This window comes from Cryptomeria japonica, unplaced genomic scaffold (assembly GCF_030272615.1).
Source record: "Cryptomeria japonica unplaced genomic scaffold, Sugi_1.0 HiC_scaffold_77, whole genome shotgun sequence".
Classification (NCBI taxonomy): domain Eukaryota; kingdom Viridiplantae; phylum Streptophyta; class Pinopsida; order Cupressales; family Cupressaceae; genus Cryptomeria; species Cryptomeria japonica.
In genome coordinates, this window is record NW_026728899.1 from 240555 (window position 1) to 252903 (window position 12349).

Sequence of the window (12349 nt, forward strand, 5' to 3'; positions counted from 1 at the left end):
TTTCTATCATTAGCCCATGAAATTTATATATTTCTAATGAATACACTTTAAGGGGAAGTTGGTAGAACCCACCTTTATTTATTTGGATCTCAATGTGATACAATTATTTCGAGTGCAACTAGTCATCTCATTGATAAATTTTCTAGCATGAGGCATGCAGATGTTTGAATGTGTGGGTTGAACAATTGGACTCTATGAAATCAATAACAGATACCTATAAAAGTTGGTGGTAATACGAGCATACCAATTTTTTCTAGTATCAAATTCACAAAGAACAATCATGCCAAATCCATTCATTTGAACACCTATATTGAGGTAGACTTGATAGGATTTTACATTCTTCAAGATTGTGGTGTTGCATTCTATCTTGACCGTTGCAAGATATCTCATTACTATGTGAATGGTCTGCTAGAAAAATCATAGAGTCTTATATATCATTTCAATTGAACTGGTGGAGAACCAATTAAATATGTGTTTCTCTCAGATGTATTTATATTTCAACTATTCTTAATTCACATTCAATTCAATGATCAAAGATAAAGTTTTTAGCAATGAAGTTGTAAAATTACTACTAATTATATAAGAGTTTTATGGGAGCTCCTCAATCAACAATTTGAGTGGATGGCATACTGGGTTTAGGCAAAATCTAGTGATCACAAGTTACACATATTTCTAAAAATCTGATGTGATTTTAAACTCTTAATGTTATTTGAGTGTCTCACAATGGATGCACATGTTAAGGTTATAGTTGACAGATATTTGTTAGGTTTCACAAATTATTACGTACTTTTCCACAAATAAAGTGTTGCAACATTTTCTTTCTAAATTCTTTGGATTAAGGTGGAACATTATCAACTAAATTTCACTATGAAAGAGTATTGTTATTGATTTGAGAATAATCTTGAACATCTTGATGTAGAGTAGATATATCCTAGACTATGAGAGGTGCATGGTTGACAAAGGAGTACATATTCATGTAGAATTTAATGAATGACAATATGGATTAGATGGGAGATATCGTAGAGGTGGACCTGGAAACCATGCGATTAGAAGGTAGCTTTCACACAAGGAGGTTTAAATTGACAACCATGCCATGTGTCAAGAGGAGAGGATAAAGGAGATGGCTTTGGGATGGGAAACAACGTGCTAATAGTTACTAATAGTTAAAATTCCCATGTTTTCTCTAGGGTTCAAGTCAATTGGTTGGATTGATTCACAACAACAAGAACCTATGGGGCACACAAATGGAGCTAAAAAAATTTGGGGCTCTGTTAGAGGTAAACAAGCCTAGTTTCACACTTGTTGTACAATTGTATCATGTAGATTACAAAATTGGAATTCGCAAGGCTGATCTAGAGGCCTCGCATGACATATTTGTGTGGTGCATAATTGATATAGATAGCATTGAACAACTTGATTTTAAGGGAAAAATACTTATAGGTAAGAGGTAATTTGAAAGATTCATAGGAGAAAAAGAGAAATTTCTATAAGATCCATCATTGCTTGTATTTATTTTAAAAGAAATGGTGAAGCATGCTATAGAAACTAGGTTTTGTCTATTGTTAATAATAATTTGTATATGTATGCTTTATTGAAATCAAAAGGGGGAAAATTGTTTTTTTGTTAAAACTTATTTTTAATTATTGAATTATTTGATGTTAAGGAATAATTAAATTTTTAGGCTGTAATGTCGTAAATCGCATACATTCGCAACTTCACCTACGTTTTGTGTGTACTTTGGTGTCCATTCGCTTAATATTTTTGTAGGCTCATTTTAGTACTTACATAAGCCTTCTTCTTTACCAAGGTGCTCAGGCCGCATTTCTCATGGACATTGGTTTATGTCACCTTTGCATTAGTCCTATATTTTCTTTTCTCCCAAAATTTTTGAACGTATATTATCTAGATACGAGTTTTTCACACGGACATTTGCACATCATGATAGCATCCTACAAAAAAAAATATGCAAGCATTTCTAAACAAAATTCAACTTTTTAGCTTTATAGGGCAGTTGCAATGTTTCGAGATGAATCTAAATGACTCATCAGTATTTTTTCATTCCCCACTCTCTTTATGAACCTTTCTTTTATTTGGCCTGCTCTCTCTTGGCTCTCTCTTTCTCTCTCAATATCTCACACGCTACTCTTAATCTTTTCACGCTACTCTCACGATATTTGTAAAAAGTTGGATTGTGATGTCTCTAAGTAACTCCATTTAGTTTGATTGATTCGCATTAATCAAAATTTAAAGACCTCCCACCGAGGGAGCTAGAGGATGATGGCTCTTTTGGAGGTAGAAAAAAGTAGTTTCATAACTATCACAGTCGCCTAATGCAGATTCTAAAATTGCGGAATTGGAATGGTGATTTAGAGGATTCACATGAGATAGTTGTGAGGTACATAATTTATTTGGATAGAGTTGAACAACCGAATTTTAGGGAAAAATAACTCATAGAGAAAAGGTAATTTGAGAGATTTCTTGGAGAAAAATAGAACTTTTTATAAGATGCATGTTTTTACCTTTTTTCAAAAGGAATGGAGAGGTAGTCTATATAAATTCGGTCTTGCCTATTGTCAAATAAGAATGAGTAGTTTCATCCTTTAAAAATTAATAAAATATATATTAAAATTTAGTTTTTTAGTTTGCTGATTAAACTTTCTTTAATTATTAAGTTATCTGATATTTACGAATATCAAAAAAATTATTTGAATTACATGAATTTAAGTAGTCGGCTATGACTAAATTCGGATCAAGAATCGAAACTACTAGTTGTGAGGCCCACCCTTTGGTGGCTTCGATATTGGCATTATTGGACCATGATTGAATTCTAGGGCTGTATAAGTTTTTAAAGTTATTAGTATTAACACGTGATGATGTTATTAGAATATGTCAAATGTGGAGTGCATCTGTAGAGCAGTTTGATTTTAATATATGCATATGATGAGGACAAAAATTTTGATAGTTAATTAGGTATTTTGATTTCCATGTGATTATAGTGGGTTAATTGATGCTTTGACTTTATAAACATGAAATTCAACTATATCGTGAATTATTAAATTATCAAATTTATTAGAAGTAGCACCCTGTCGGGTTTATGCTTCTAGAAAGGAGCACTTGGTTTGGATTTTGATAGCTACCTTTGTTCATTTGAAATAATATTAGAACTGTTATAAAATGAAGAACGATTAAAGTTGAATGTAAATCTTGACTGTGGATTCGCATGGTCATTGAAATATCCCAAATGTCTAGTTGGCATAAAAGTGCATGTAGCATATTTGAAGTTTTAAAATCTCTGATCATGGATGCTATCACTTTTTAATTCACAAAAAGGAATGGACTAAAGGGATGAGATTATTAAAGTTGTAAGATTGAAAATATTTATTACCTTATTGGGCTTAGTTTTCCTCCAATGATTATAATCCTTCTAAAGATGGAAAAGCTCGAAATATGTTAATAGTAATCTAATCGTGTCGCTTCTTCCTTTTTTGAGAAAGTCCAACTTTTCCAAAAGATTTGTGGGTATAAAAAATTACGGAAATCGATATGAGAAAAGATTAGAGTTGATCAACCTATGAGCTTCTGAAGAAGAACAACATGCGAAGGATTTGTGAAGTTGGAGGGGTTTCAAATTAATTCATGGCCATGTAGAACGGCCACAATCTACTTCTTTCAAAGAAGTTCACATTCTCTAAGAACCTGAGGGAAGTGAAAATGGATGGGATGAGTTCTATTGTAACTTACAAGATGATAGAAAAGGATACTGTAATCAGTTGCTAGGGGTGAAAGGTTAAGAGAAACCATAAATATCAGGACATCCCTAGCCTACATCAAGGCTTAATATACTACCTTCACCAAATCTATTTGCATACAACCTCTCCTATGCTCTAATCTGGCCTAATTTTGGTATCAAAGAGATCAAAGTGAAAGATGGCTTCAAGAGCCCTCAAAATTACCAAGAAACCCCTTAGAATTTCTAGTGGTTTTGGAATTGCTTCCACATAAGCATTCAATCTCCCTAAAAATTCCCAAAAGGGCAATTCCCATATCGAGAGAGATAAAAAAGGGAATGCCCTAGAGATAAAGAGCTAAAAATTGTGTCAAAAGAAGATAATGTTAACAGTAGACTGCATGTAGAATTACAATCTCTCTTGGGATACCAATTTGAAACTGAGGAAAGAAGTAAAGATAAAAATGAAAAACACGTTAAAAATCGAAAAAATAGAAAAGGCAAATCTAAAAAATGAAAGGGTAATGAAGGAGAGTAAGAAGAGGAGATCGACATTAATTGTGGTAATTAATATCCAAGACAAAGAAATTTGAAACTAAAACGATGACACATATATGATAACTAACACTTTGAAAGTGATATTGTACTCAGTTGAGGAAAGAAAAGGTCAAGTATTTGACCTACCTACAAAATATTTCACTTTGGACCTATCCCTTAAAGACGTCTCCAAATCATAGTATCTTATCATCGTGGAGGAGGAGGACTTGGAAACCAGCTTGGCTTCCATAGCACCAGATCCCACCCCGCTTATTTAAACTTCACAAAGAAACAAGAGTGTTAAGCATGGTGAAGAGGAGGATAACGATGACTATGAGATGGAGGTAAAACAAGGTAGACTGAAAGAGAAAACAAATTTATTGGGCAATAGAGATTCTCAATTTGGGGACTCAATTTTCCATTTTCTTGCTATCATTAAGGACCTAATGGATTTATTCTATGACTTCTCGACCTATTTGGCTGAGTATCGCAATAGGCATAAGTCTAGGATGGAACAAAAAAGGCACAAAGAAAAAAGAAATTGAACCAAATATGGAAGGTGAAAAGAGGCAAAGAGGGTGCTACTTGAGAGAACTAGAATTCAAGACTAAAATTGGTCATGAAAGAGTTTGATGCTCTTATGAGCCTCCATAATATGAAGTCTACATAGTTTTTCGTGGTTTGTTATTTTGGTAGTGTTGGGGTTGTGTTGGTGCAATAACTTGTTTGTTATTGAGCTTCTCTGTTTTAATATTCTAACTTTGGGCATGGGACCCTCTTCCCACCTTATCTAATCAAAAACAAATTTTGTGTACACTTTTAATATTACAAATCAATGTTAGATGTGGTTAAAAAACATTAAAATATAGTCAGGTCATAGTATGATGTTGCATTGGACTATGTTGGTAGTGAAGAATTAAATTGTTTACGAGTTTATTTTTATCAAATGAATTGTGGAAATCTCATATCTTTAATTAAATTGTTATCAAATGTATGATTATGTGTGTATCTTATTTCAATTTATATTGGAAATAATTTTTTTTTTTATTTGAGCGTGTAGGAAATTTTCATAGCTAATATAAATTGGAGTTCCCTAAGAGAATCCTAGTCATTTTCAATTCCTAGTGAAGCCTTGACCTTAGTTAATGATAGGGACTAAGGTCTCTGATTTTAGTAATTGTTGTAATGTGATGTATTTTGTGTTTTAAATATAGTTTTATTTTATTTTGATATTTGAGTAAGTTAGCATTTGCGTCCAGCGGCATCCTTATGGAAAGATAGATTTCACACTAAGTAGGTTTTTGAATGACTTTCAAGTGTTTGTTTCATCTATTTATAAGTGTACACAGACCCATACTGAAACACTTAGGAGATGGAGGTAAAACAAGGTAGACTGAAAGAGAAAATAAATTTATTAGGCGATAGAGTTTCTCAATTTGGGGACTCATTTTTTTCATTTTCTTACTATCATTAAGGACCTAATGGATTTTTTCTATGACTTCTCGATCTTTTTGACTGACTATCGCAATAGGCATAAGTCAAGGATGGAACAAAAAAGGCAAAAAGAAAAAAGAAATCAAACTAAATATGGAAGGTGAAAAGAAGCAACGAGGGTACTGCTTGAGAGAGCTATAATTAAAGACAAAAATTGGTCATGAAAGAGTCAAATGCTCTTATGAGCCTCCATAATATGAAGTCTAAATATTTTTTCGTGGTTTGTTATTTTGGTAGTTTTGCGGTTGTGTCGGCGCAGTAACTTGTTTGTTATTGAACTTCTTTATTCTAGTATTCTAACTTTGGTTGTGGGACCCTCTTCCCACCTTATCCAATCAAAAACAAATTTTATCTACACTTTTTATATTACAAATCAATGTCAGATTTCGTTAATAAACATTAAAATATAATCAAGTTATAGTACGATGTTGTATTGGACTATGTTGGTCGTGAAGAATTATTTTTTTATCAAATGTATGATTATGTGTGCATTTTATTTCAACCTATATTGGAAATTTATTTATTTTCTTTGAGTGTGTAGGAAATTTTCATAGCTAATAGAAATTGGAGTTTCCTAAGAAAATCCTATTCATTTTAAATTCTTAGTGAAGCCTTGACCTTAGTTAATGATAGGGACTAAGGTCTTTGATTTTAGCAATTGTTGTAATGTGATGTATTTTTTTTTTTAAATATATTTTTGTTTTGTTTTTATATATGAGTAAGTTAGTATCTGCGCCCAGTGGCATCCTTATAGAAAAAATAGGTGTTATGTTGAGCATTTTTTTGAATGATTTTAAAGTGTCGGTTTCATCTATTTTTGAGTGTATTTAGGCCCATAAAGAAACACTTATGAGTTGGGTACCTTTTTGGGAATTAGTCCATGGGATTTTGCCATCATTTGATCTTGTCCAAGTCTCTTAGAAAAAAGGTGTCGAAAGTCTAACTTGCGGGTGACAGTAAGTAAATTACCACTTTCAAATCCACTCCAACAATTTTATGAATGGTGCTTCCGCATGCCTCACACATATGAGTGGATCCAAAGGATCCTATTGGGGAAGAGTATACAATATTATTCCTCTCATCCCAATGCTCTCACGCGTAGGAGCATTTGTGATATCCACATACCCTTAGGTTTTGGTGAGAAGGGGTTAGAGGAGGTGAATGAGATCAATGTGGTACCTCCTGACCAGGGGAGGGGAGGTCATATGACACATATTGTATATACCATTCTAAGAGTCTTTGTATGGCTTATTATTTTATTTTTTGCATCTTTCTTTTTGGGATTTTTTGGGAGGCTTTGTGGAAGGACTCAAAAGAGTCTTTGAGAAATTTCTATCAAACCCTCCTCATCTATTAAGGAAATATTTTGATATGATTCAATCTTTAGAATGCTATATTCCATTTTGTTGTAAATATGTTAGTGGAGGCTTTTGATTTGATTTTTAAATTTCATCTTTCTATGTCTTTTCTTATGTATATGACACGTGTGTGAGGGTTTAGGCTCTCCCAAGTTGATCAGAGAAACTCATGTGTAGGGTGAGGGATATGTGGAACCTCCAAGGGAACGATTTTTTCTCGTTGAGAAGGAGATTTCTTGGGTATGAGTATCCTTGATTCTTTTGGAAAATCTGTGGAAAAATGGTTCGATATAATTTAGAAGGGATGTGAATTATATGGTGTTGGACTCCCTTAATGGATTTTACATCTGCGTGGAGTATTTATATTGGGAAATCAAGTTTCTCATGGGCCTCTTAGCTTGGGGGTTGGTTGTGAGAAAGCCCAAATGTTGGAAGGTGAGCTCTCCATTGGCTTGTTTAAAAATTGTGTTTTGTAAGATTTTTTGTGGAATCAAATGGGGTGCTACCTTGACATTGGAATGAAAATATTCATTCTCACGTTTGGGTTAGAATTTTTATTACATTTTTTAAATGGGTTGGAGTAAGTTGTTAAAAATTTTATCAAATGGGTCCCTTGTAATGTTGTGTATATCAAGTTGATAAATGATGATGTTGTTGTGTTTAGAAGCGATTATATTTTACTTTTCTAAAAAATATACATATTGTTTAAGGGCTGAGTTTGTTTAAGAAATAACTTAGCGCTTGTGATAATTTGCATTTCATACGTTTAAAAGTTATTGATACTTAATGAACAAATTAAAGTTATTAGTAATAGTGGATTAAATTAGCTTTAAGAGTGTGAAATTTTCATGCACTTTTCTTAATATTTTTAGTTAATAAAGTGAAGGGGATGTTTATCACGCAAATATTGTTCTCTTTGTTATCCTACAAAATAAAAAAACTTACTCTACTTAAACTTTGGTTTAAAATTAAAAATAGTTATTTGTAATTAGATGTGTATGTTCACCTATTTAAAAATATATATTTTATACAAAGTATATTTACCTTTGTAAACACACACACACAGCAAACTTGAGTTTGGGTTTCTAGTGTTACCATATCGGTTAAGGCCCCATTAAGCGGGTTTAGCATGATAATTAATTCTTTTAAGAGAATTTAATTTAATATAACTTTAGGAAATGAAAAACCTTAGGTGGAGTTGGTGTGCTAGGTTTTAGGATTTAACATGTCTTGGAATCGTTTAAATGTGATGTGGCCTCTCAAATTAATTAGTCAAGTGAAATAATTTAATTTATCTAATTGATAGTGAATGGTAATTAATTAAATTAAATCTGAAATCAAAGTGTAGTATACTTTTATTTCAAAAATTTGGTTTTAAAAGAAAGTAAAATATCAGCTTAGGATTGAGAAAATTCACTCTTTATTTCGTTTTAATTTAGTTGAGTTGGACTCTTCAGAAGAATAAACTATCGTTGTGGCTAATATTTAGTTAAAACAAACAGTATATTTACTTATTAAAAATATTTAATAGAAAATTATCATTTATTCGTTTGCCGCATTTAATCTCTTTATATATCATTGGTAATTAGTTAAAATTTGTTAAATTTATATATAATTTAGCTTAGTTAGGGTTTACTTAGCTATAGGTGTTAGGTCACGCCATAGAGGCCCGACCGGTTCACTACCAATTAGGAATTAGAGGGAATGTTGCCTTCAGGAGTTCCTCCCTTGAGACATGTTGCGTAAGGGTTCCAAATCTCGATCACCTTATCATTCTTGTTTTACGTTGTGCGAAATGAGTGTCATAACGCCCACTCGTCTTATTCCTTTTCTCACCTCGTCTAGCATGAGTCCTATGACGTTGAGTATGTAACATATACATGCACATGCCACGATGAATTTGCCTTGTACACCAAGTTCATCCTTTCAATCACAAAACAACCCATTCTCTTATTTATTTATTTAAATTCTCGCAACCAAACTCTATAATTAACATGAATCCTTAATATTATAAACCAAAAATATTAATGATAATTTAGAACTATTCTTTGTTTTAAAGGCTCACGAATATAACACGTATATTTTTATAATAAAACTGAGATTATCCTACCCGAGCGTAAAAAGGTTTTCAAGAAAGACGCAATATAAAGCATGCATGGACGGTGTTTGTGTCAACATCCAAGAAAATTTCCTCTTTTACCAATTCTGAGACGGCTGAGAAAAATGTATATATTAGTTCCTTTGAAGAAGGCCATCGCTCCAATAAAGTCTAATCGTTTCCACATTACTAAATTAATGGCGGTGGCGAGAATATGAGGAAGAATACGTCTAAGGCAGGAGGTAAGCTGATCTTCAGATAAGCATATGCAGCAGAAGATAGAAAATTTCAACGATAATGAAAGAATGGTGAGAATACATCTGCGGTAGCAGGTGAGATAGCCATATGCTGCAGCAAGACTTACTCTGACGTATCGAAAAGAGCAACAACTCTGGAAGTATATTATTATAATATTACAAGGATTGGTGATTTAATATACGGAGTGAAGATGAATTAGTCATAAGGTTTGGGCTATATAAAGCTTGTAATGGGCTTGTAACACACATTCATATCCTTCTGAGCTCTTGTACTATCTGCGTTTCTATTATAATGGCTAACCGAATGATTTACTTCACACTGGGACTTTTTCTGTTGATATGTTGTTACAGCGACAGGGTCATGGCAGGGGATTCCGATCCCTTGCAAGATTTCTGCGTTGCAGATGAGGAAAGCAAAGGTGAGTAAAAAACTTTATACATAAACAATGGTAATGATTTGCTTATTAGACGAGTCGAGTTAGTAATAGATTGATTTGATTTTGCTTTAAACAGTTTTGGTGAACGGGTTCGTTTGCAAAGACCCAATGCAAGTTTCAGCAGACGACTTCTTCTTCCGGGGACTTGGGCAGGCAGGGAACACCGACAATGATGTGGGCTCCAACGTAACGATGGCGAACGTTAAACAGATACCAGGCCTCAATACGTTGGGAATATCGTTGGTCCGCATCGACTACGCAGTGGGTGGAATAAATCCTCCTCACACACACCCAAGAGCCACCGAAGTTCTTGTTTTACTGGAAGGCCAGCTTCTTGTGGGTTTCATTGACACCAACAACAAGTTTTTCAGCAAAACGTTGGAGAAGGGAGATGTGTTTGTGTTTCCAAAGGCACTTGTGCATTTCCAGCAGAATGTGGGGCATGAAAATGCGGTGGCCATATCTGCATTGAGCAGCCAGCTTCCGGGAGTTCAGACAATCGCCAACTCTCTGTTTGCAGCGGATCCTCCTCTCCCAGATTCCGTATTGGCCAAGGCCTTCCGCATCACACAGGAAGTTGTGGATTACATTCAGAAGAAATTCGCATAAGAATTTGCTGTGTTCTATCAAACAAAACAATCAAGAGGGGACCAAGTCTTTCCCAAATTCTTTTTCCTTGCCGTTCAATAAAACAATCTTTCTAGAGTTATTGCCGTCCTCTTCTGCTATTCATAGCATCTGTTTTGAACATGACTATATCCTCCGCATATTCCAAAGATGAAGGATTAATTTGAAGCATCTGAAGGCATTTATGAATATTTTATACAAGAGCATCCTTGTATTAGGTATACATTCATTTGCAACATGTTAACAATATATTCTTTAACATAAATATTGCAGGAACAACAACAAACAAAGTGCTTGACTTGGATAGAATGAGTAACACTATAATTCTTGCATGCCAATCTGTCAAGGGTGTTCTTTAACATAGTCTTAACCTCATTTTAGCTCTGACATAAAAGGTGAATGGTTTGGAAGTAGGAAATAGTTATTGGGAAATATAATTAGTAGTTGTTCTTCAAATCACCCTCACAATCATCCAATGCTTCAAGACTCCCCATCAAAGAAGTCATTCCAGAAGGTTAGGGACTCTCCTCAAGATAAGAATGATTGCTCTAATAAATATAGTATACCTTCGATGGAATGCAATACGGTTTCATTATGTCTAAATTCCAAGAAAATCCATAGAACTAGAATATCCATTGCATCCAATATCGCAATATTTTATCGGGGATAATATGATAACCTTGACACATATTACACCTATTCTTACATCAATCTACCTACATAAGGGTTATGATTGAGGGGCCTCTTGTATTAAACATTTCTAATAAGTTGGAATGACATGGAAAATCTAAGACAGTGAAGATAGATTATTGATAATAACACAATTCATTTACATGGTGTTAATTATGAGGGTAATTAATTTATGGCTTCCCAAAATAAGCTTTTCTAAATCTCCCCTAATTCATTCCTACGTTATAATAAATATGTCAATGTGGATGTTATGTATGAAGATCTAAATACTAAAGGGAAAAAGGATAATGCTCATGTTGATTTTAAAAACTTTGTATGTAATATTAAAAATATGATTAGTTGAAAAATTTAGCAATATATTACCTTGTTCAATCATAAACTATCAGTTCGGTTACAAAAAAAATTCCTCAAACCATTTCCTCCTTGTATAAGCATTTCTATAGATCATCAAATATGATAACCAATAATTTAACCATAGGTTTCCTATCAAAGCAAATGCAAATCTGCATATGTGAATAAGCACAATAGGATAGGAAAATATTGTTGCCGTAGGCCATGTATGTTTCATGCGGGAAAAATATTATTGTTGCAAGCCTAAGAGGTGCATAAAGGAGCTCCTTGGATCCATGGATATGCAGGTGTAAGTTTGAGAAATATGTGAAGGCGGAGGATATTTTCATATTGAAGCCATTTGCTAATTGATATGAGGAAGATAAAAGTGTCGTCATATTGAGAAGTTGTCAATTACACTGTAATGAAGAATAAGATAATAGATATAACTGATACATTATCGGTGAGATATGTCAATTTTATAATCTTCTATTTTTCCTATGTATTTTTAGGGGTTCAAATGAATAAAGCTTCATATATAGCCCCTCTAGCGATCAGTTCATTGTGAAGCTTAAAAGCCTCTTCCGTCATGCCTTGGATGTCTATACCTCAAATAATCTAGTAATATGAGAAGTTTCATTGCGCTTGCATCCATCTCCAACTGTATCGATCAATATATTAATTATCAAGCCCATTCTACATTGTTCACATAGATAACAAATAAGGCTATTGTAAGATGACACATTGCTCTGATAGATTGTGCTTATGATCTTTTCTTTAGCATGTCTAATGCC

The 12349-nt window shown here is 33.5% G+C and overlaps 1 protein-coding gene across 1 annotated transcript; it reads left to right on the top strand.

Moving 5' to 3' along the window:
* The first annotated feature begins 9763 nt into the window (after positions 1–9763).
* LOC131864134 (germin-like protein 8-2) lies at positions 9764–10517 on the top strand. The gene is made up of 3 exons (XM_059215150.1): positions 9764–9890; positions 9985–10169; positions 10338–10517. The coding sequence occupies exons 1-3, from the start codon at positions 9764–9766 to the stop codon at positions 10515–10517; spliced, it is 492 nt and encodes a 163-aa protein (XP_059071133.1).
* The last annotated feature ends 1832 nt before the right edge of the window (positions 10518–12349 follow it).